Source organism: Miniopterus natalensis, chromosome 6 (assembly GCF_054644295.1).
Source record: "Miniopterus natalensis isolate mMinNat1 chromosome 6, mMinNat1.hap1, whole genome shotgun sequence".
Lineage (NCBI taxonomy): Eukaryota > Metazoa > Chordata > Mammalia > Chiroptera > Miniopteridae > Miniopterus > Miniopterus natalensis.
Window position 1 is genome coordinate 87,551,536 of NC_142086.1, and position 26,152 is coordinate 87,577,687.

Consider the following 26,152-nt stretch of genomic DNA (forward strand, 5'->3'; position numbering starts at 1 on the left):
AGCCTTTTTGGATAGTTCCTTTTTACTGTCACCACACACTGAGCATGTCCCACACTAAACTCACCTTCTATATAAACTAACTCCCCTTCCTAAACTGTGGTGATGAGTTAATTACACCTGGATTAGACCACAGTAAATCTTATATTGTTGGGGTCCACATATGTAAACCAAATATTTTCTGACATCCTTTAAGATATGAAGTGGTCATTTGACCACTCAGTTCTATGAACAGCTGAAAACCACCTACTTAGATTATGTTTCTTGTTAAAGTTGTTATGTGAGCCTTTACTGCTTAGAGAGAACAGTCCTACCGCTCCCTGAGGAAAGGCTGGCTTCTTTGTCCTACTGGACCTTCTGAAGGGCAAGTTTCAAGGCAATAACGTTGGAGTTTTTGTTTTCTTATAAGACAAAGACGACATTGTTGTACTAACAGTCTGAACACTGGGCTAGTCTTTGTAAATAAAGACCTTATGTTAAATATTTTGCGTTTTGATCAAGTAGTTATCGTTGTTATTTATGTAATTAGACACAGCTTACAAGAATCATAACACATCTAGTACTCTTTCAATGCCACATATTTGGTAGGAATGCTAAAGTCGTTACTAAGCTTAAAAGCTTTCACCAACAACCAAACCTCTCATCCTTTCTATGCATATAACACAAATATATGTAATCAAATACCATTCATGATAGAACCAAATGCCAAATAATGCTTTTCCTCGCTGTCTGAGATGTGTATAGTTGAACACAAACTGGTCTTCCATTCACTCATTTGAAATATATTCTGAGCACCTCCGTGTATTAACAGGTTTTTGCGATCCATCCATGAACCAAAGGGTCCTGCCTCCTGGAGCTTTCCTTCTAATATGGAAGACAGAATAAACACCCAATGGGACAGATGGGGAAACTCGGAGTATGTCAGGAGGGGACTGGCGGGCGAAGTGGAACCAAGCGTGGGCAGGAGAGGGAGGTACACAGCCTTAACGGAAAAGAAAACGATGCTTAAACTAACTTAAGAAAAACAAGAGGAATTATTCATTAAAGGTGCTAGAGTAACACCTAATTTGAGAAAAAGCTAAACAGCCACGCCCGGGAAGGGACAAGGTGAAGGCCACTGTAAGCGGTAGGATTCCTTTCTGCATCTCGCGTCAGCACTTTCTGACTGGCTCGGTGACTGATACTTCAGAGGCTCTCTGAACACAGTGAGTTTTCCCTGGGCAGCCCTGGAGTCACACCTGATCGTTCTGGCCCAGAGAAGGAGAAAATTCTCTTGTCCACCAGGTCAGAAAACTCCCAGAGGAAGAAGCCTCTGGTCAGGCTCAGCTCCCACGACCCTCACTAGACCAGATTATCACACACTGACCAGTGGTCGTGGGAGAAGGCCTGCTCCAGGGAAGGAGAGGAGCACGCTGAGTAGGCTGGGGCAACAGCCCCACGGACACTAAGTCAGAGCTAACTTTCCCAGCCGAGTCCAACTCAAGGACTCAAGCTCAGTCTCAGGCAGGTGATCAACCTGAGGCTTCCACCTGGGGAGTGCGTAAAACAGGAAAAGTCTTCAGACAATGTTGGCTAGAGGTGGGGAGCCACTAGCTGTTCGCAGGCTTTGGCAGAGAGACCTGGAGGCTGGGGAAAGGTGCGTGGACTCAGAAGAAGACCCTCAAAGATCCCGTGAGTGTTCAGCTCAGTGAAGAGTGAGGCCGGAGACCCAGAGGAAAGCTAGACGAATGCTGCCCTCAGGGTATCTGTGTCTGAGGGACCCCAGACACTGCCTCCTTCAGGGTGCTAAGTTGCACAGGGCTTGTACACTGAGACTGCAGCAGAGGGGAGCTGGGAGAGGCAGTCTTCTGACAACAGGAATTTCAAAGAAACCTAGGATGTGGTTCCTACCGAAAAAAATATGCAGTCTAGTTGGAGATAACTGGCATTTATGAAACAAGATAACAAAACAAAAAAAAAGTTACATCAAATTGTCTCTAAGTAAAATAGGAAACAAAGGAGAGAGAACTCAATGTGGGCGAGAGCGGCAGAAGTCTTCAAAGGTAAGCAGGAACAGGAGAGATGGATAGGCGATGGGGGTATTCACAGTTGTCAAGGTGGGGGCAGAGGCAAAGGGAGCAAAGACATGGGAAGCTGTGAAAATATCTGAGAAAGAGGGGGTGCCCATTAACCCAGTGGCGGCTGCATGCCCACCAGGCCCATACAGGGCACCCTACAGATGAGGGCAGAGAGCTTGACAGTATCTCGCTAAAAGTCCCACAGCTATTAAAGAGCAGGATTCAGATCTGACTGCAGGGCTGCCAGGGCTCATGCCTAAGATCGCACAGTACTGGTCCGGGACTAAGTAGAATGTGTAGCATGGCAAGTCTGACAGCGGGTGCTGGGAGTCAGACAAGCACTGAGATGGGAGTGAGAACAGAAACAGGGGAGGTCAGCTAAGAAGCTGATTTGGTGATCTAGGTACAAGGTGTCAAGGGAGGACAGATCAACACAAGATCTTTCGTTCTATTTTTTTTTAATTGTGGTAAAAACACACACACATAATTTACCCTCTTAATTTTTACGTGTACAGTACAGTATTAGTAACCATACGCACACTGCTGTACAACAGATCTCTAGAACTTTTTCATTCTGTATGACTGAAATGCTGTATCCATTGAACAACTACTCCCATTTCTCCCTGCCCCAGCCACTGGCAACCACCATTCCATTCTGTTTCTGAATCTAATTACTTTAGATAAGTGAAACAAATTTGCTGGAAACAAATATAGTTGGAGTGTCCTCTGCACTAAGTAGGACAAACTGGCTAGCTGTTTCACAAATCACGCATATCCTTACCAAGACTCTGTGTTTTTTACTTCCCCCTTTATTCCTTTAAATGCTTTAAACATCCCTGTTGTATGTGGTCTGACAGTTATTCTGATGATGAGTGTCTGATGATGGAAAGCTGTTATTCCTTTAGTAATGTTTCCCTTGCATGCTTTTTGTGATTTTTAGCATGTGAGCTCATGTTCTTGGAACCTTACCTGCAAGAATTCTTTAAGATCTTGGTTGAAGTCAAAGAATCCTCCAGAAAGGATTAGCATGGTTCTCTAAATGGGGATAACCCTGGTGGTTTAAATTAAGGCTTCAAAGATGCATGAAAACCAGCCTATGATGATTGATTCTCAAAGATTTTTCCTCCACCCTGCTTGGCTCCAAAGACGAAAACAGGTGATTTTCCAGCAGTCCTCGAGGGTTGGAGGAGTATCTTCAGTTATCTTTACACCGTTGTAAATACCTTTGGGAGTCCTCTATTAGGCTATTCAGCTGGGGTGGAGCCTGGGCTTTGCTTCCTGTCCTCACTCCTTGTGAGGCCATGGAAACAAAGTCAGGTCTGACAAATGCCCTCAAAGCAGGAATTAGCTCAATTCTTTGTTAATCTCTCTGGCATCCCACTTTCACTCTGCTTTTATGATCAAGGTACTGCTACTGTTGTAATCAACCTAGTTATTAATAACAGAAGAGGAGCAAAGGGAAGGCCAAATATTATAAGCATGTACACTGGGCAGCCTCACCAAGAAGCAAAACCTTTACACTCCCCAGGGAGCCACCGGTCTGTTTCCCACAGATCGCTGGGGCCTTTAAGGGACTGGACAGGAAGGAGAATAGACACATGCCCAGTATAGGTGGGGTGATGACAGGAAGGCACTTGCCTGTCAGTTATACCTGAGAACAAGTCATTGGCCAGAATGGGCATGGCCACTGTATGGGTACGAAATTTTGGATGTTTAATCCCCTAAACCAAGTTCACTCACTTGGCTGCTCTGAGTTCCTCTTGCCTTGCTGTGCTTGACTCCTGGCTTGTGGGGCTCTCGGGCTCCTGCTTCCTGGCACTTGCCCCCACACTAAGGACTAATGGACTGCAGCTGGCCTGATGCTGAACAGGGCCTGGCTGCAACATGGAATGGAAACCTGGACACTGGCTTTGCCTCCAGCGGCACTGAAACCCAGCTACACTTCTGTAACCGGACTGAGGGAGATGGGGCGTTAGAAATGCAAAGGTGTCATTCCATGCAAATAAAAATCACTCATCCTCCCACGTGAGTCTCAGAAAATTCTTTTTCTCAAGATGCCGTAAGGACCCCACCCCGGCATCCAGTGGGGAAGAGGACCCCCAATTTCCCAGACAACAGTACAACTTCCTTTCTTTAACCCTCATCCGAGGATATTTTTCCCTTCCTTTTCAGAGAGAGTGGAGGGGGGAAGGGAGAAACATCAACGTGAGCAGGTCACATCGACTGGTGCCTCCCACACTCACCCCGACCAGGGCAGGGACGGAGCCTGCAGCCGAGGTATGTGTCCTTGGCCGGAATCAAACCCAGGACCATTCAGTTCATGAGCAGACATTCAACCACTGAGCCAAAGAGGCTAGGGAACAACTACTTTTTTCCTAGCTCAGAGGAACATTTCTTTAGATCTCACCCAGCATGTGGAATGGAGAAGAAACTCCATTTCTTTAACATGACCCTCTCCTTTCTGTCCTTCCACTCCCTTCCTTACTCATTAAGCCCTTAGGACATCAGATTCTGGTCTGCATTGAACTGTCTTAAGAACAAAGCCTCAGGCCTGTTGACTGCAGAAACAGTTTTGGTCAAACTGAAGATAACACCTTGACCTCAGTTGTGTTTCAGCCCCGGGCCCATGAAAGCAGAACAACTCTACTGACCACATTCTCACGAAATTAGGCAGGGTGATGCCCATGGCTGACATCATGGCCTGATACAGTGATCAACTACTCTCCAGCCTGGCCCCAACCAATCAGTAGAGCCCACGACCCCAACTCCCTTCTCATCACCATAATCATTTTTCCTATATATAATCTGTCCCTGTGCAGGCCCTCAGGGAGCCAGGTTTTAGAATACTAGTTCACTTGTGTCTCTGGTTTAGCGCCATTTCCTTAAATAAACCTCTAGTTTCTTTGCTGCAAACTCCAGTTCCATTTTATTGGGTTGTTGTTGGGTTTTTTAAATATATTTTATTGATTTCAGAGAGAGAAAGGGAGAGGGAGAGAGATAGAAACACCAATGATGAGAGTCATTGATGGGCTGCCTCCTGCACGCCCCCTGCTGGGGATTGAGCCCACAACCTAGGCATGTGCCCTGACTGGTGAATGGAACCGCCATCTCCTGCATCATAGGTCGATGCTCAACTGCTGAGCTACGCCAGCCAGGCTTATTGGGCTTTGATGTGCGCAGGGAAACGGACCCCTAGAGTCATACACGTTGGCTGTTTTCAGTAAGGAGAGTTGGTCTGGGATCTATCCCATCATACCCTTGGCTCCCAATTCCTGCCTGCAAGGGTAGACTGTGGGGAGAGCTGTAGGAGGCTCTGAAGTTCTCTGATCAAAGGATAATAGATGGCTCAAAACCAGGTGGCAATGGTGTATGGTGGTCAGATTCTGGATATAACAACAGAGCTGTCAGGATTTTCCAACAGACTGGACGTGTGAGAGAAAAGGAGACAAGAATCACTCCAAGGTTTTTTAAAGGCCTGAGAAATTAGAATAGATTTGCTATCACCTGAGGTTTGGAAAGCTATAGGTAGAGTTTAATGTGGTGCAAGATTAGGAATTTAGTCTAAACACATTGAATTGGAAGGTCTATTAGATAGATGCCCATGTGGAGATGTCAAGTACAGAGTTGGATATGAGTCTAGAGTCCAGGAGAGAAGTCTGGGCTGGAGATACAAATCTGGCAGAACTGATCACTGTTTCATATTACTTAGACAAGCCAAATAAGTGTAAGATGGGATGCAAATGCCTCTGTGCCTAGTTTACACTGTAATCAGGGGTAGGAAATGGATCACTACTGTTAAAAGAGTCATGTAACACTGGCTTGCATTAGCAGTTACACAACATGTGGTCATCATCCCAATACACTCTGTCCTCAACAGCTATTTGCTGGAGCTCTTTGCCAGGCATGCGGCTTAAAAGGAATGTGAAGAATTTGGAGAACGCCTGGGAAAGAGCCAGCCACAGAGTTGAATAAAGGGAAGGAAAATTATATCCAGCAAAGGTTAAAAGAAATGAGATTAGTCAGAAATGATTAACAGCAGAGAAGTCCGGATGCTTGAAAGCAACTTGCCACCTTTAGGTCAAATTAAATAAAAGGAAGTGAGCTTTCATTTTGAAATAAAAGACTCTGATTAGAAATAAAAAGGGAAACTAACACTTATTTAACACCTACTACATTAAGTGTTGGCCCAGGCGCTACTGCATTTTAATAAACGTGAAGACTCTTAAGGTAGAAATCTCCACTTACATACACATCAGAAAAGAAGGATCCTAAATGGTTAGGTAAGTTCCAAGGAGAACAGCTGCAGTTTCAGTCTGGGTCTAATAAATCCAAAGTCCAAGCTCTTTAAAATACATCAAATTTCCTAACGGGAAAATTGATAAAAGTACAAGCTGATTACTGAGAGAAAAAAACTACATCAAATTTCCTAATGGGAAAATTGATAAAAGTAGAAGCTGATTACTGAGAGAAGTAATAAAATCGTTTTTCCTAGATCTTTGTAAATTAGAAGAGATTATTTGTTTAGAATAAGTCAGTTTTCTAATTCTCTCCTAGTCCTAAACAGTTATTATAATCTAAAATTCTAAGATAATCACACCACTGGCACCAAGCAGTACATATTATTTTTCAGGGAACTATTTTTGTTCCTACTTTCCTCTTCTATAGTAAAATACATATTCACCTTCCTAAAATATACACCAAATTCTAAAACAAATTTCAATTTTAAGTTAAGGTAATTCCATACACAATTCAAGGATCAGACATCCTGGACTTAATAGACCTTGTTTTTGTTTGACTGTGAGAATAAATAACTCTAAAGATATCAAGTAACGTGACCTTGAAAAAGATTTATGAGGGTTTGAGCTATGCTCACTATGTCAAAAAACAAAAACAAAAAACAACAACCAGTCATTGTCTTCATGGACAAGAAAGCCTGATGCCCCAGTGGCAAAATCTGCGCCACCCCCTACTGTACATGACGACCAAGGTTTAATTAGCAGCAATCCAGCTGGTTAGAGAGCACCAGATTAGGTGAGTGTGATGGACACTTGGGATGCTTGCTCCCTAGGGAATGCTGCACAAATTACAATGAAACTCGTAACATTTTTCACTCAGCCTAGGAAAATTTCTAGAGTACAAGAGCTAGAAAGGGCCCTAAGAATATTTAGCCTAAGGCCCTCATGTTTGTTTGTTTTTACTTCATTTTTATTGATGACACTACTACAGATGTCCCCATTCCCTATCCCCTTTGCCTATCCCCTTTGCCCACCTCCACCCAGCACTAGTCCCCCCTTCCTTCTGGCCATCATTACACTGTTGTCTGTGTCTATAGGTTATGCATGTATGTTCTTTGGCTAAGGCCCTCCATTTATGAGAAGGTAAACAACTTGCAGAAGGCAATGAGGACCACTTGGGCTGCAAGCTAGCTGAAAGACAGGGGGATATGGTCTCAGGACATCTATCTCAGAGGCCAAGCCAAGCTGGACCTAGAGGCAAGTACAGCTGAGAAATCACCCAGAACTAAGGCTCCCATCTCTGAGGCACTTCCTGCAGAGAAGCAGCCCAGTACTGTGGCTAGAAGATGGGGGCTTCCACCTAGCAGCTGTATAACCTTAAGCAAGTTACAGCACCTCCATGTACTTCAGTTTCTTCATATGTAAAACAGAAATCCTATGTACTCCATAGGTTTTACAGAAGTAAATCTGTGAATATATGCAAAATACTTAAAACAGTGACTGGCACTCAAAAAGTAGATATTCAGGGTGTGGGGGAAGGGGCATAACAGGAAAAGGGGGTTAAGAAGTACAAACTTCCACTTATAAAATAAGTCATGGGGATGTAAGGTACAGCACAAGGAACAGAATCAGCAACATCATGTTAACGAAGTAGTGTATAGGGGCAGGTGGGTACTAGACTTATTGTAGTGATCACTTTATAAGGTACATAAACGTTGAATCACTACGTTGTACACCTGAAACTACTATAAAACTGCATGTCATTTATAATTTAAAATAAATTAATTTTTTTAAAAAGCAGTGTGTATTCTTAATTAATTACTCCCTCCCTCTTATCAGTCCTGTGCCCCCTCCAACTGGTATCGTCTGCTTGCACGTGGCCCATAAGAACCAGCCTGGAAAGTTACCTTATAGGTCAATATGGGTCTCTTAGTTTACATTCTCAAAAGAAATAAGCTGTTTGGTCAAATATTCAACCCTAGTGGTTAGGGGTTACCATGCAACGTAAACACAGCCCCCTCAACCTGCCCTTAAACTATGAAAGGTCTGGGGTTTTACCCTACTTGCAAGCTAACAAGCAAGCATGCTAGTTTCATGGATGCTGGCATAGGACATGAAAGAAAAACTTGATTACTCAACAGCAACAGCCATCTCCAGAGGATCAGCCTTTGTATTGGTTTAACAAGACCCAATTCTACAGGGCTGTGCACATACCATGGGCTGTGTCACAGAAGAGGAACCCCAAGCTCAGGGAGCTCAAATCTTTCATAATGGGTAGTAAATCTGCTTAACCTTTGTCCTGGAGAGGAGCATTATCCCTACTGATGGATGTGAACAAACCCACCCTTTGCTCTGGAGAGAAACAGTATCTTGATCTTCTAAGAGTGTTCACCATACAAGTATCCTTGAAAGGACAGCTGGGAACAAAGGAGGGCAGTTCTTCTGCTCTTAAGAAGTAAAATACATGGCCCGGCCGGGTGTGGCTCAGCGGTTGAGCGTGGACCTAGGATCCAGGCGATCGGGGTTCGATTCCCGGTCAGGGCACATGCCCAGGTTGCGGGCTCGATCCCCAGTCGGGACCGTGCAGGAGGCAGCCGATCAATGACTCTCATCATTGATGTTTCTCTCTCTCTCTCTCTCCCCCTTCTCCTTTCCTCTCTCTCAAATCAATGAAGATATATTTAAAAAAAAGAAAAAAAAGAAATAAAATACATGACATCCATCTTCCAAAACATCTAAATATATGGACATATATGCTGTGTTCATGGATTGGATAAGTCATTGTTGCTAAGATGTCAATCCTCCCCAAAATGCACTATTGATTCAACACAATCCCAATAAAAATCCCGAGGAAATTTTTTTGGTAGAAAGTGACAAGTTGATTCTCATATTCATATAAAACTGCAAAAGACTTAGAAACAGCCCAAATAAGTTGAAAAATAAGAACAAGTTGGAAGATTTACACTACCTGACTTTAAGATTTATTATAAAGTATGGTATTGGCATAACAATACAAAAATAGATCAGTGGAACAGACAAGAGTCCTAAAACTACACCCTTACATATGTTGTCATCTGATTTTCAACCAAGGCAATTCAGTGGAGAAAGACTTCATCAAAACAAACAGTGTTAGATCCACTAGAGAGCCATATGCAAAAAAAGAAAAGCAGCTTAGACTCATACCTCTCGCTACATACAAATGTTAACTTGAAATGGGTGATAGACTTAAATGTAAAATGCAAAACAATCAAACTAATGTAAGAAAATGCATTAAAAAAATCTTTATGACTCTGAGTTAGGCAAAGATTTCTACACCAAGCCTGGCCAGGCGTGGCTCAGCGGTTGAGCATCAACCTAGGATCCAGGCGGTCAGGGTTCGAATCCCGGTCAGGGCACATGCCCGGGTTGTGGGCTAGCCGGTCAATGACTCTCTCATCATTGATGTTTCTCTCTCTCTCCCTCTCCTTTCCTCTCTCTGAGATCAATAAAGATATGTTTTTTTAAAAATTTAAAAAAAAAAAAAAAAGATTTCTACACCAAAAACATGATTCATAAAACAGGAAGAACAATAAATTAAACTTCATTATCAAAATTTAGAACTTCTTTTCTTCAAAGATGCTCTTAAGAGAAGGAAAAGACAAGCAACAGACGGAGAAAACATTTGCAAACTACACATCTGACAAAGGATTTGTACACAGAATATAAAAAAAACTCCTTAATGCTCAATAATAAGAAAAAAACCTTTTTTTTAAATGGGCAAAAGAATGGACACTTCATCAGAGAAGAAATATGGATGGCAAATAAGCACATGAAAAGATGCTCAACATCATTTATTAGTCATAACAAAAATGCAAATTATGATCACAGTGAAGTACCAATACGGCCCTATTGGAAAGTCTAAAATTAAACAGAATGACCATACCACAGACTGATGAGGATATGGAGCAGCCAAAAAAACTAACACACTGCTACGGGGAGAGTGAAATGGTACAACCACTTTTGAAAACTGTTGAACGGGTTCATAAAAACTAACATATACCTACTACATGACCTAGATATTCCACTCCTAGGTATCTACCCAAGAGAAATAAAAACACATGTCCATGCAAAGAAAGACTTATACAAAATGTTCATTTGAAATTTTCTTCTGAAGAAATGGCAAAATGTTCACAGCAGCTTTATTTATAATAGCTAAAATCTGGAGACAACACAAATGCCCATCAATAGCTGACTAAGTAACCAATTGTGGTATATCCGCATAAGAGAATACTATTTAGCATGGACAGATCTCCAAATAATTCTCCTGAGTGAAAGAAACTAGGCAAAAAAAGAATATGAAATGTATGAATCTATTTATGTGAAACTGTAGAAAATAGAAACCAATCAAGAGTACAGAAAGGGGGAAGTGGTTGGGAGCAGGGAGCACAAGGTACCTTTGCGGGGGATGGGTATGCTCACTGTCTTGATTGCAGTGATAATTTTACAGGTGTATATTTATGTCAGAACCTATCAGTTGTTTGCAGTAAATGTGTGCAGTTCACTGCACATCAATTACACCTGAAAACACCTATAACAAAAAATGAATATTTGCTACCAAGTAGAACTGAATCAAATATAAAGATTTATCTAATTAGAAAAAATAAGTATCATCGATTATTTTGCAAACTTCAGTGAAATATGTACCTACTAAATACAGAGTGTTAAAAATTATGATGAACAGATTGCTACAAAAATGTAGGTTAATTAGTGGTGAAGGAGAAGAGGAAGAGAAACAGTAGGGATAGCTTTTATTTCAAAGAAAACAAAAAGAACACATATACATTACCTATAACTATATATTATAGTATGTACATTATGTATGTATATAAGATCTTCAGAGTTGTAGTATCTCTCAGATTTCCTTTTCCCCACATTCCTTTAACACTAGGACTTCTCCTTTACCTGATATTCAGAGTCACAAACACCTATAGCGCTGGACTGTTCTCAGGGGAAGGGAAAGGTTAATGACATCTATCAGCTGTTTCATAATTTTTCTTTGTGTCACAGAATCATAAATTAAAAGCAACACTTCAGAATCAGAACTAAACACAGCCTGGCACACCACTAACTTTTCTGTCATTTGAAATCTTCTTCTGAAGAAATGGCAATACCTTGGGATGGTCTTTCCTAATTTCTAATAGGTGACAACCTCCCTCAGCCACAGAGGACAAGTATGAAAACTTTACAGGCAGACGTGCAGGTAACCCCCTCCTTACCACTCAGAAGCCACCACAGCAAAGGGATGAACCCTGGGCTCTCGCTGATGTACTTCAAGCCTTTCAAATTGATGCTCACGTTGTACAGGGACATCAGCATCAGCCTGAAATGCAAAGAGAAGGTGGTGAAGTACTGGCCCCTCCACACTGCACTTGGCCATGAATCCAGCTCCTGGTTAAGAGCTGAGCATATTTAGGGATTCCTTACATATCAGGTGTCCAACTCTAAAATCTGGACAACAGGAAGAGTAAATGGAAGGCATGAGAAATGGTATTTGTCTCTGGAGGCTACAGAAAAATGGGAGGCTACAGAAAAAGTGCCTATACCACCACCTCTTACAGCTCACAGAACCAAGAGATACAAATGCAGAGAAAACCTGACAAACCACATGTATGGAGTCATCTCTTTTTACCAATCCTGCATTTATATACAGGTAACCCTCAATTCATAAGTATACTGTACTCTGAAAGTTCAATTTCGCTGTCTAAAATTCAATCCTATCTTTTCATTCAGTAATTATCTGTGACCTCTAGGCAGCCAGGCCAGGCCGTACAAGCCTGTTTAACCCGCAGTCCCCGGGATGAGGAGTGCCACAACCCAACCATTCCTACCAGCCAACCAAACAGTAAGCAGAGTTAAACAGGATTTTACAAGTGGTCTTGGGAACTGGCCTCAACTGGTAATATAGAGTCTAATGGAAATTAGAAAACTACAAGACTGGTTTCTGACAATACTGCAAAATACAGAGATCCCAAAAACCTCACATGCAAAGCAATAAAAGCTACATTGCCCGGCCGGGCGTGGCTCAGCAGTTGAGCGTCGACCTAGGATCTGGGCGATTGGGGTTCGATTCCCGGTCAGGGCACATGCCCGGTTGCGGGCTTGATCAATGACTCTCTCATCATTGATGTTTCTATTTCTCTCTCCCTCTCCTTTCCTCTCTCTGAAATCAATAAGGATATATTTGGGGGGGAAAAAAAAGCTACATGGCCCTAGCCAGTTTTGCTCAGTGGTTAGGGCATCGGCTCTTGGCCTGAAGGGTCCTGGGTTCAATTCCAGCTAAGGGCATGTACCTCTGTTGCAGGCTCGATCACATCGATGTTTATCTCTCTCTCTCTCTCCCTCTCTCACCCCCCTCTCTGAAAAGCAATGGAAAAAATATCCTCTGGTGAGGATTTATAAAAGTAAATTTAAAAAAAGGCTACACAAATATTTCACAAACCCTTAAAAGAATGGATGAGCTTGCAAGAAATGAAGGGAAAACATTTCTGGTCAGGAACTAAGTGAAAACACAAATTTAGGGAGGCAAGTGCTGAAAAGGATGGATTTCAGAAGCACAGAGCTCGAGTATTTCAGTAGTTCATGCCGACCGACAGTCTCAGACGAACTCAAGACAGATTCCGAATACAGGCTCCTGCAGAAAGCCAGGAAGAAATTAACTTGGCATAAGTCCATACATGTTGTATGGCCTGAAAATCCACAAGCCAGTAATTTTAACACAAAGAAATCAGGGATAGGAGTTCCTTCAGCTGCCTGGTCAAAGTAAACCAACATTCTCTTAAAGGACCCTCAACCTAGTCTTCAAGGAATTCCCACAAATACAGCACTAACAAATGTGAGTTCATAACAGAAATCAAAACTGCATGAAAAACAAGGTATTATAAGTAACAGCACAAAGAACGAATGAGAGCCAGAATTTTTTTTTAAAGGCCATATACTAGAAGTATCAATTGCAGAATAAAAAACAATTATGTTTAATAGGTATAAATAATTCAAAAAGAAATTAAAAACATGACCAAGGATCTACTGAGTATTAGAAATGACCAGGCACTTCAAAAGGGAACCTAGTAGAACTTACAAAAATGAGAACTATAATAATCAAACTGTAAAACTCAAGGGCAACTGACACATGGGAAAGGAGAAATACCACACAGAAAACAGAGCTAAGAAATGGCAGCAAACAGCAAAGCTAGGAAGGAGGAAGCCCCACAAGGCCATCCCAGAACAAGGGAAACACAAAACACAAATCCACCTGGGGCCATGGCCAGCTCCCAACTGCGCCAGCACGAGGCTGACAGCAGGAGCCCAGTGGAGAGGACAGCTGGCACCCCCAGCAACGAGGTGAGGGTTTAGCTGTTGACCACCTCAGGGGAGCCACAGTTGAGAACGGTCCAGCACTACAGGTGTTTGTGGCTCTGAATATCAGGTAAAGGAGAAGTCCTAGTGTTAAAGGAATGTGGGGAAAAGGAAATCTGAGAGATACTACAACCCTGAAGGTCTTAAATACATATGTAATGTGTATACTCTAACATATAGTTATAGGTAACATGTATGTGTTCTTTCTGTGAATGGACAGATGGTGGTACATCCAGACAATGAGATCTTATTCAGAGCTAAAAGATATGATCTATATCAAGCAAATATACAAACATATATGGAGGAACCTTAAATGCATATTACTAAGTGAAAGAAGTCAATCTGAGAAGGCTACATATTCTGTGATTCCAACTATATGACATTCTGGAAAAGGCAAAACTATAGCATGTGGAGGGGTACAGGGGTAGGGGAAATCTCTGTATCTTCCTCTCAATTTGTGAAACTAGAACTGCTCTAAAAAAAACTAAGTCTTTTTTTTTTTTTTAATCCCATCTCTGGGTCTGAGGTACCCAAGCTGCTGAAATGAGTCACCTTTGATCATGGAGGCAACAAAGAAAGCAAAACCCCCAGGAAAGACACACATTACAGTCAAGAAATGAAGAGGCCAAAAAGAAAAGGAAGCTTACTTATAGTATAAGAAAGGTGCTGGGTCCAGGGGACTCTCAGTTAGGGGCTGGCAGTGAAGAAGAAAGCAAGCCAACGGCAGCCTACAGAAGGCAGCCAAAGACTGTAAAGTGAGAAGACCCGCTTCCTTCTGGTGCATACTGAGATCCCAAGTGGGTCTGAGGCCAGCAGTCTGTACATGGGCTCTGCTCAGTGGTCAGATGGAAGACTGCCAAGAAAGTAAGCAAATCTCTCTGAAGGCAATTCTGACCTCCCAATGCAATGAACAAGAGCTCATTAGGACACAAAGACACGAGCTCCCTGTAGTGGAACCAGAGAGGCCAGAAGAAACCCAGTCCTCACACAAAGCTTTGCCTTGGAAATTGGAGGAGGGGGTTAGATGGGCCCATAAACACTAACCTTATACAGACTACAGAAGCAAAAGAGACAATGGTTTAGTATCCAGAAGACATAAGGAACAACAGCACATCATTAAGAAAAATATAACCCAACAGCAATTGAGCAACAGACATGAACAGATAAATCACCAAAAAAACCCCTCAAATGTTTTGGGCATGAGAAAAGAGTCTCAAATCACTGGTAACCTAAATGTGAAGACGCACAGGCAGACAGATACCAGTAGATAGTGCAGAATCTTTGTAGGGACAGAATAATGAGGTGTTGAGGGTGTGAAAGAGCAGAACACTGTGAACATGTATGCTTCAGTGACCAACTTGGTAGTATCTTATAAAACTGAAAATGTACATGTCCCACTTCTCAAATATTCCCCTTCTAGGAAAACTCCTAGGGGAAATCTCACTCAAAGTAGCAGGAGATATTTGCTGAAGATGTTTACTGCAGCATTATGTTCGCAGAGTAAAACCTAAAATAACCTAAATGGCCGTAAGTCAGGGAATAAAGTTAACCCAATGTCCCATCCTCTTTGATATAAGATACTTAAAAAGAATTAACTAGATCCATAAACAACTTGTAAAGTCTATACAAAACTATATAACTCATGTTATACAGTTACATGTATTGCTCATGCACACATATTTGTTAGTACAAACACCAAAATGGACTAAAGTCTGGTTCCAGATATGATGGAGTAAACACACCCACTCTCTGGCTTCCACTGAATGTAGCTGAAACACTGAACAGAATACATGGAGCAGCTATGAGAAGCCCTGGAAAGTAAACAGCAGCAAGCAGATTGGGAAGAAGACCAGAAGCATAAGAACCACTGAACTAGCAGTGAGTCGAACGCTCGGCCCCCAAACCCAGGAGTGGCATTGATCCCCACAGAGAAGGGTACCCAAAGACTCTAGTTCAGACTAGAGGAGTAGAAAAGGGGTCTCCTGGCAGTGACCATGCTGGCAGTGGGGGCCCCTGGGCAACTCAAACTCCCTGGGAGGGAAATCTTCCTCACCACAGGAAGGACTGTGGTCCTCTGAGCTCCTGCTGCTTGGCCCTGGGCATGAGCACAGCTGCAGAAACATATGACACAGCAGGGCATACAAAACCCCAGCAATCCAGGTAAAGGACTGAAAAGGGAGCCCTGGGGAACCAACAAGTACCAGGGACATCGTGAAGAGTTAAAGCATAGGAAAGTGACCACACAAGATTGTTATTAACTCCTCGCCTCACCCAAACTATGCATGCATTGATCTGATCATAAACAGCACATCCAACATTCTGAGAAGTCAAATGTAAACTATTATCCAGGTCTTACACTGGCCACAGTTGGTACACACAAGAATCAGACCCAATAGCATTGCAAAGGCTTTTTGAAAATGGAACTGACATTGAAACCACAACAGAGAAAAGGCTGGTCAGAACTTGCAACCTGAACCCAAGCAGGTTGACTGCCTGCTAAAAAAAAAAAAAATCAACATTTTCCATAGGATTCCATAAGACCCAGGTTCTCAAAACACAATATTCAAATGTCCAGGAAGCAACCCAAAATTACTCAACATAAAGAAACAGGAAAAATACCAACACATGTGGGAAAAGACAACCAAGAGACATCAAGGCCAAGATGACACAGATATTGGAAATATCTGACAAAGACTGTAAAGAGGCTGTTATAAAAACTACTCCAAGAAAAGCGAACACTCGAAATGAATAGCGCGGTGGGCAGAATCTTACAATGGCCCATGATTTCCTGCTCTAATCCCTGGCACTGTGCACAGACTATCACACTCTGGTAAATTACATGACAGAGCAGCTCTGGATATGCTTAAATTACTAACCTGCTGACTCTGAATTAATCAAAGGGCATCTATCCAGTTATGCCTAATCTAAACCCATCAAAATCTAAGAAGGATTCAGTGAGCTACTGTGACTTGAAGGTAAGGTGGGGTCATGTGCTAAGGAATTCAGTCAGCTCTGGAAGCTGAAAGTGGCCCCCACCTGACAGCCAGCAAGGAAACAAGGACCTCAGTCCTACAAAGGCAAAAAACTGGATCCCACCAGCAATCTGAATGCACCTGGAAGCATTCTGGCCCTGAGCCTCTAGAACAAAGCCCAGCCCTGGACAATGCCTTGATTTTGGCCCTGTGAGACCCTGACTGGAGACCCAGTCAAGTCCACTCAGACTTCTGACCTACAGAACTGTAAAGGAGATGTTGTTTCAGCCACTAAGTTGGCAGTATTTTGTTACACAATAGTAAATGAATACTGATTTTGGTAGCTGGAGGTAAAGTGCTTCCATAACAATTACTTATTTAAGTTCATTTTGAGGTCACTATTATAACCCTCAAGTATCACATGATAGCATTTGGGACTCACTGATTACTCTGACAACATTCCCTTTTATATTATTTTTCTGAAACAGCATTGAATAGACAGCAACCCTGAATTCTCCAGGCAATTTGTTCCTTCTGTATTTTTAGAAATATTGCCAAATTAATTGCGTTTATCTGAAAAAGAGGCTCAACCAACCAGCAAATTCTGACTAATTTGTAAATAAACATTAACTTTTTAATACTGTACACCGTACACTTTGAGTTTGGTGCACTGTCCTGGCTTCAAGTCTCCCAGAAGCTGTAGTATGGTGTCCAAGAGCACCCGGCTGGAGTTAACCAGGAATTCACGACCGCACGCTATGGCAGCAACATCTGCAACAGAAAGACAAAACCAAGTTCAAACTCTCTATAACGTCAACTCTAGAAAAGTTTGTCCATGACAGAGTATTCGTTGCTGTTTTTCTCCTAACACACCTAACGAAAACAAAACAGCCCGAGAGGCATAAAAAAATGGTGTTGTCCACAGTGCTGACAGTCCAGAAAGAAGAACTGACAACCACAACAGTTACTCAGACAGTGAGTAACGTGCTTCGTGATTAGCAAACACCTCAACAGTGGAACAGAGCACTGGAATCTCAGTATGACTGCAGCTGGCCACAGAACAGCAAGTGGACACCATGCTCCAGAACCCTGGGTTGACAGCTCTGGGCAGTCAGGCTCCACACAGAAGCTGAGGCTGATTACTTTATGTGGGACCAAGGACACTAAAATCCACTTTCAATCCTGGGAGTGAAACCCTAATGACTTTGAACCACAACGCCAAAACCAAATCATGAGGTCAAAGAGAGGAGGAAAACTAATTCTGAAAAAAACCTTTTTTCAAACTTTTATATCCTATTGTGGATCAGCAACTATCATGTTTCTTCATGCCTAAGGCCCTGCAGACACCAGACCAAGTGACTCCATGGCTCCCAATGAATACCCCTGCAGGTGATACTGGCTCTTCAACATTCCCCAAACCCCTGGGAGGGCAGATCAACAATACAAGTATGTGTATGTGCCTGCTGGTGATATTTTTCTTAGCTAAGTCAAACAAGAAATTGTGATTCAAAGTGACCAAAGTTCCTAAATGAAGAGCAGGGAAGCAGCACCCGTTCTCTGACTTGAACGGCAAACTCCCAAGTTATCACAGCTAAGTGTGGCGTCTGATACAGGATTCTGATAGACACCTTTACCAGTTCAAGGATGTTTTCTTCTGTTTTCACTCTGCTCAGAATTATCAAGAATCAAGGATGGACTCTATGGATTACTTGCTCTTTGACAACTGTTCTCAATGGCAGAATATAAAGCTCCATTATGCTACTAGATCAGCCTCATGGAACGAAGCCCTGGATATTCCTACTGACGTTCGCTCCTGACTGAGGAGGATCGCGAGGCAGAAGGCCCCCAACCCTAATCGACCCCCACTTCTGCTTATCTTTCCAGGAGTGTTCGCCTCGTAAGCTGGTGCTGTGTCACCTGGTACGTAATTCACGGTAGCTATGACTTTACTGAAGACAGGACCCTTCACTGACAGGACTCTTCTCCGTTCAATGAATCGAACCTGACAACTGTATTTTCTAGCACAAGACACTCTCTGGTTCTAATAAAAAATATTTGGAGGGGAAATGAAGCTCTAAGCATTTGGCATCATAAACTCATAAAAAGTCATCTTAAAATAGTTTTTCAGGGGAAAACACTCTTCATGTAACTAGAGTTAACCACATACTGGAACCCCGCAGGAAAACACACGCTCTAGCTATGAACTTTGGTAGCTAGTTTGCAGAAATGACTTTCCAACCATGCCTCCAATGAAGACCCCTGGGCTGTCCCTGCCCTGTGACTCAGGTGTAATGAGCAGAATGCAGCGGAACCGATGCTGCGTGACTTTCAAGGCAAGGTAGGAAGGAGCCTGACGGCTTCCACCCTGGTCTCTTGCCACTTGACCTAGGATCCCTGAGTCACCAGGAAAGAATCCTGAACCTGAGGTGATGCAGAGACCACAGAAAGAGCACACAGTGGAGAAACCCTGGGACTATATGAGGAGGGAGAGACAGATACCCTCTTGCCCCAGTTGTTCTGTCCCTCCGTAATATGAGTCACCCCACCCAAGGCCCTGGATATTGCAGAGCAGCAGCAAGCCAGCCCTGCCCACCCTAAGCAAACTCCAGATTCGTAATCAAAATAAATGAGGCTGCTGTTTAAAGGCTGGAAGTTTGGGGGTGGTCTGTTCCACAGCCATAGATAACAGGAACATCACTAAGACATCACTGAAGAAAAATATCAGAGCAAGGGCTCACTGTATCACAGCCCACAACACCCCACAAAGTACAACCAATGGACTGGTAAATGAAGTCCCACATCATGTATCTGGATTATAACAGCAAATGCCAATACTGCATCCATGGAATATCAATGACTAAACAACAAACTAGGAAATAAAATAAATGTGAAGAAATTCCTACATGGATAGCTCCAGTATTTGTCCATCTGTCTGGGATGCTTATGTGTCAACTCTAGGACTACAAAGGATGGCCAGTGTATTTTCTGTTAAAATGTACTTATTTTTTCTAGGTTCATTTTTCATTAAAATTATTTCTAAAAATTACCACAGTAAGTATATAATTTAAGCAATGAGTCTGGTGTCAATTATGTGTGCTGATAAAAATATAGAGTTGAGATGTATTATGTCTGATACTTTTGCTTTAGGTTGTGATAATTTTGTCTAATTTTCAGCAGTAGAAATAATAACAGGGTACTAACATAATGATACATCAATGGAAGAACAGAGAGTCCAGAAGCAAATCCTCACATTTATAATCAACTGATCTTCAACAAGGGTGTCAAGACAACTGAATGGAGAAAAGATAAGAGAATAATACTTTCAACAAATAGTGCTGGGACAACTGAATATCCACATACAAAGAAATAGATGGACCCCTAAACCCCACACCACATACAAAAACTAACTCAAAATGGATCAAAGACCTAAATGTAAGGGATAAAACTATAAAACTTTAGGAAAAAATATAAAAGTAAATCATGATGTTGGATTAAACAATAGTTTCTTAGATATTACACCAAAAACAAAAGGAACTAAAGAAAAAATATACTGGATATCATCAAAATTTAAAACTTTTGTGCTTCAATGTATGCTATCAAGAAAGTGAAAAGACAGGTGAAAGAAGAAGAGAAGACTTTTGCAGATCATGTATCTGATAAGGGACTGGTATCTAGATTATATACAAAGGACTCTTACAACTCAATAATAAGACAAATAATTTTAAAATGGACAAAGGACTTGAATATACATTTCTCCAAAGAAGATATATAAATGGCCAATAAGCACACACAAAAATGCCATAATTAGTCATCAATTACCAAATATATACTATTTATGCAAACAAAAACCAAGATGAGATGCCACTTCACACCTACTAGGACCCATATAATAGAAAAGACAATTAAAAGGTGTTGCCAAGGAGATGGAGGGGAATGACAGGGTTGGGGAATGACAGCTAAGGTTAGGAGGGTTTGGGGGAGGGGGGAAATGATGAAAATGTTTAAAATTGATTGTGGGGATGAACAACTGTGTAAGTATGCTAAAGCCATTGAATTATATACTTTAAATTGGTGAATTGTATGCTCTATTATATCTCAATAAAACTGTTAGTAAGTTAATAACTAAACTAATAATAGGGTTTCAATTTCCATGTTCTTAGTTGCTACTGCTCATCCTGAACCTGTTTTCTATAAACCTCTTATCTGCAACACTAACACTGCACCATATATTTTTTAAAGAAACATAAGCAAGTTTCCTCTGATATTAATATTGTGACTGTTTTGTTGTTTGGTTTTTGTTTCTTTGCATTTGCTGTGGTAGTTTCTCAATTTAACTATTCAGCTGTCAAATATACACTATTTGTGGACCACCCCCCCTTTACAGTTGGAGGGAACGCCCAGTCCCACTGAGAAGTGGTTCCTAGAATTCAGTTTCTCTTCTACTTTGGGTGATATGGCTTCTGCAGTGAGAAGTCAGATTAGAGAGCAGCATCCTGTAACCTGAGGGCTAGCTGAGGGAGATGAGCCTACTGCCCTTCTCTGATTGCCGCTATTAGTCCACACTGTCTAAGTGACTCCTGGGACATGTGCCCATATCGCTTATAATCTGCAGGTGCCTTCGCCTGCAAAATCTGCCTCTACCAGGTTAGATGAGTTTCCACTGTGGAGTGAGCACTGTTAGGAAGCCCAGTCATAGAAAAATCAATGGCCAGACATGGTGACACTGTTTCACTTCCACCCAAATGCTATCACCTGCTGATCCACCATGAAGAAAACAGCTCCAAGCAAAAGTCCCCAGCTTACCTATAGCTCATGCAAAAGGATAGTTCCTGTACTTTCAGCTTGTTCAGAATTTCTGCCTTAGCACTCACTCTATTGCACTCACTCTACTGCAATCTTGGGAAACAAAGACTCCCAGGGTCTTTCATTTCTCCCAGCCTGTAACTGTTACTCTGGGACCATTATCAGAAAGACTTCCTCCTCCTCTGGCACACAACCCCTGCAAAGTTTAATGGATAGAGATTTATTTTGCAAATGGAACTGAAAATAAAAGGCTCTACAAAAGAGTAATTTTTATGTCCCAGAAAATTCTAAATACAAATTATAGCCAATCTGAATATTAATTTGCCCATACTATGTATGACTCAAGAAATAACCAAAAATTAACCATGGTCCCAGAATCCCTAAGGGAAAAGATTCTATGGACAGAGTCAAATAATTAAAGCAAAAGCCAAAGAGTCCAGATGATTCTCCTAAATCTTTACCCAAACTTCTTCAATATTCTCTAAGCTAAAACACAGGAAGCTGTAGGCCAACTGTGACCAATTTAGTAGAAAAAGGACCAATAATTCCTTGTACCAGTCCCTGCAATCACCTGACATTAGCTGTTAGAGGATATGGAACTTGTCCAAGATCTGTAAACAAGTAACAAATAATTAATCCATTTTTCTGCAGTGTCCAACACAAACATCATCCTCTTTTCATCCCACCTGAAGCCAAAGCCAAATTCCTCACAGGAACAGATTAAGGTTCAGGTGTCTTTAGTGTCCCATTCTGTAGGGTTCACCAATTCACTTGCCTTCACCTAGAAAAGTCAACAATTCACCCAGAAAGTTATGTCCCCAGGGATTCACTGAAGTTCCATCCTACTCCTCTCAAGCTTTACTCCCAGATCTTAAGAACGCATGGAGCCTCGTGGGGTCCTTCTGGCCCAATATATACATAACCTCCTCTTATGTTCCATTAATCCGGAAAGCTCTAAGGCTGATTATGCTTACTCCTCACCACGCTAAAAAGGACCATGAGCTTCTAAGTTAACACTCCAGTTCATTATCTAGGCCACAATGTCAACTGAAGGAAGGGCAGCATCTAAGGAAAGATTACAAATTATCCAAAATTATCCAAGACCAATCACTGAAAGACAGTTAAGAGAATTTCTGTGATTAACTGAGGCCTCAATTCCCACCCTGTCTTCTTTCCCAAGATCACACTTCTTCCTTGTGTTAGTGGGAATATGTGGAGGAAGGGAACAGGTGGTAGAAGCATTGAGGAGCCAGGAGAAGTGACAATCATGGACACGAGGGTAGTCTACTGACTTTGTGGAACGATTACATCCATGAAAGATAAGCTGGATCCAGTCCTGCTCATACATTATCAACAGTCAAAAAGTAATTTTTATTCTGAAATCATTATCTAATATTGTTTGAATAAACAGACCCAGAATAAAGAGGCAAGCAATGTAATTATGACTTTCAAGTAATCAAAACGCAGGAGCAGCAGTTAGAAAAATCAGTTTTCCACGTGCAAGGTAAGCAAGTTAATCTTCCCAGGACTGTGATAATAATTTGCCATCTTCTTTTACATTCTTCATTTTTCCCCTTATACAAATTACTGAAAACAATCACTTCCTTATGTTGAAGAGCAGCTTGGTTTATAATGTGCTATCACCTCCGCAGTTCAGCAGAATATTCACAACAGTGTAAGATCATTAGAGCAGGAGTTACTGTTCCACTTTGCAGATGAGGAGCAGAAATCTGGAGAATTTTCATGCTGGGAAGTGGATTAGTTGTGCCTGAACATCCAGATCCTTCACTATACTAACCTATTACTAAGGACAGTGACTGTGGATGAGTAAGAAATATAACAACTTCAATGTTTAAAAAAACCTTGACTTTCAGTTTTTGTGTAGGATACAGCAAACTGGAAAGAGCTACACCTTGATTCTGTAAAAGGTGGGGGCAGTAATTTGTAAAATCACGACTTCCCTTCAACACATCAGAGAGCTAAGGTCAAAGATCAACCAACTAACCTGAGAAATAAAAAAAGGCAGAGGCTCCATGAAGAGATGTGAAGCAGGCACTTGCTTACCTGGGGCAGACGCTGGACACCAGATAAGCCAGCAAGAAAAATCCAGCTGAGAGTTTTAAGGAAGTGCCAGGTCAGCAGTTGCCTGGGGCTGATGGAAGACAGAGCGGTCAACAACAGAAGGAAGAGATGGGAGATAGGGAGGCGGTTCCAGGAGGTAATGGGGCTATTTCACATCCTAACTGTGGTGGTTACATGACTATATGAATTTGCCAAAACTCAGGAACTGCAAAAAGGCAAGAGGAAAAAGTGTAAAGGATAAGTTTATTGTATGTAAATTTTTTAAAAGAATCCATGTTTTAGAAGGCAGGGATCCATGGGGCAGGGATCTCTGCTGTACTGCCTACTCCCCAAGGAATAGTGTCTTAGTATTTGAGATGCATAAGCCCCCAAGGCTTCTGCAAAACAGCACTTTAATAAAACCACCACAGTAATACTCCCAGTAAAATTCATCAGTGTGGAAGCAAAAAAACATGTAAGTGTCTACTGTACAAACTCTGTGAGGCTTCCTGTGTGAGTCACTCCAAGCAGGGAAAAACAAAGCCAAGTGAGCTCATATGCTGGGCAACAGGCTGGCTCTGCCCACTGGCCAACTGCCTCACCACTACACACCAGCTGGCAATTCAAACAGCTCAAACACACAACTCAGCAGAATGACAAATCACATATGCCATGGACCTTTGGTGTCACTTGCAAATAAAAAAATCTAGTCATCAAATTTACAAATGTCTTCTGTTAAACAAAAAAAATCCCACACAAAACCTTAAAACAATTTTAAAAGATACAGCAATGCTAGCCTCTTCCAGCAGAGGTGCGAGGGTGAGAGTGCGTGATGTCTGTGGTCCTGCAGAGGATGAGGGTGCTGGGTAAACGAGGACTGGCCTACAGACCATGAGCCTCAACATCTCCCCAGAAGGAGCATGAGGAATCATGAAGGGACAACGTCTACACAAGACCTGCCTCATCAGTATTTCAGTAGGTGAAGGATATTGCAGAGAGGAAGAATAAAATGTCCTCGCTCCTTAACGGCAAAGAATTCCCCTAAGATACACAGCAGAGATGAAGAGTAACGTAAAAAATAAGTCCCAGCAATCTATTCACAACTGTTAAACTGACTCCAGAGCAGAGCGCCTCGGTCCTCACTAGTCCACACGCTGAGAGATCAGCTATTGTTGGCTTTCTCCTTCACAGCAATTTTGCCACAGAATTCTGTCATAACTATACTACAATCTTGGGGACAAACTTACTAAAGAGACAGTTTAGGTTTTGGAGTTCCTTAATTACTGTACCACAACAATAGCAATAGTTTAGGCTTTTACTTTACTAAACATTAATAAAGTGAGAATGACTCCAAATAACAAGCAGCTCAACGTACAGTTTTGTTCTGACTTCTGTAGACACACAGACTGAGCATGCAGTGTCATCCATGCTTCCTAAGACCAGTCATGCTTACTCGACAATTCCGTACTTACCGGAATGACCTGCATGATGCGTCACAATTCACACCTGGTATCTATCCCAGGTCACTGAGCCAGAGTCTCCAGGGTGAAAACAACATGGCGCTTGAAAAAGTTCCTGAGAGATGTTTATGTTCACATCCTTGACTGTAATCATTGCTCGAGGACACACTTAAAATAGTCACTACACTTAAAAGAATTACTTACTTGTCACAATTCCAGCCAAAGCAAAAACAAACTGATTTTCATCAGAATCGAGTTCCTTGACATCCCCATCCAGTGACTTCACAAAACTCTCCATTGTCTGACCGGTGATGTTGAAAAACTTCAAAGCTTTATCCTGAAAGTTTGGAAATGAGAATATCACACCCTTTCACAAACACCAGTATGAAAACATTTTAAAAGTGCAGGATACACAAGAAAGATCTTGGTGTTAATCACAGAGGCAATATTTTAAAATCTATTCCTCATTAAAACTTTCTATTAAAAAGATGAGGGAAAAAGGCTTGACTTTACTATACAATAGAATTATTCATAGAAAAATTACCCTGAAGACTAATGCAGAGAGTAAAATAAAAAAACATATGGGAAACAGCTCAAAAATTACACAATGATGGAAGTACTGGGATGAATTCACCCAAAAGTATTCTAGAAAAATATGTCCTGTTTGTTCTACACATGAAATCAGAGGTTTCCAAACCTTTGGCAAAACTGCTTTCCAAATAAAATCTTAACTGAAATCTCAACATGGAAAAAAGATGAAGACAGTGAATAGGCTTATCTGGCAGTTCGTGACTTGACAAAAGTATTCAAAGTTTGCACAGCCTTTGCAGCACTTCTCTGAGGAATCGTTTGAAAGCCAGGGCATGAGGGAGCTCCAAGGATGACATGAATGTTCTAAGACTGCACTGTGGGGACGTTGCACAACTCTGGAAATCAGCTAAACTCCATTGAGTGGTATACTTACAGATGGGTGAACTTTATGGTATATAAATTATATCTCAATAAAACTCAGTAAACTTTTAAAAATAGATTTACTCACTCCCCTGAAAGTCAAACACAACTTTAATTTTTATAAATGATGAATAATTCATTACTGGCCTCCTACTAAACACCCCCTTCCTGACTTTTATTTCCGTTCACGACACTCCATTCTCCCAGGGTCACACCTGTCTTCC

At 41.8% G+C, this 26,152-nt stretch overlaps 1 protein-coding gene across 1 annotated transcript in view; it reads right to left on the reverse strand.

Moving 5' to 3' along the window:
• HSF2BP (heat shock transcription factor 2 binding protein) overlaps positions 1-26,152 on the reverse strand; it is a 63,781-nt gene that overhangs the window by 22,297 nt on the left and 15,332 nt on the right. The window contains exons 5-7 of the mRNA XM_016218262.2: positions 25,182-25,314; positions 17,307-17,424; positions 11,545-11,648 (exon numbers count right to left, since the gene is read on the reverse strand). Coding sequence (XP_016073748.2) covers positions 11,545-11,648; positions 17,307-17,424; positions 25,182-25,314 — 355 coding nt within the window. The remainder of the gene's footprint in view (positions 1-11,544; positions 11,649-17,306; positions 17,425-25,181; positions 25,315-26,152) is intronic.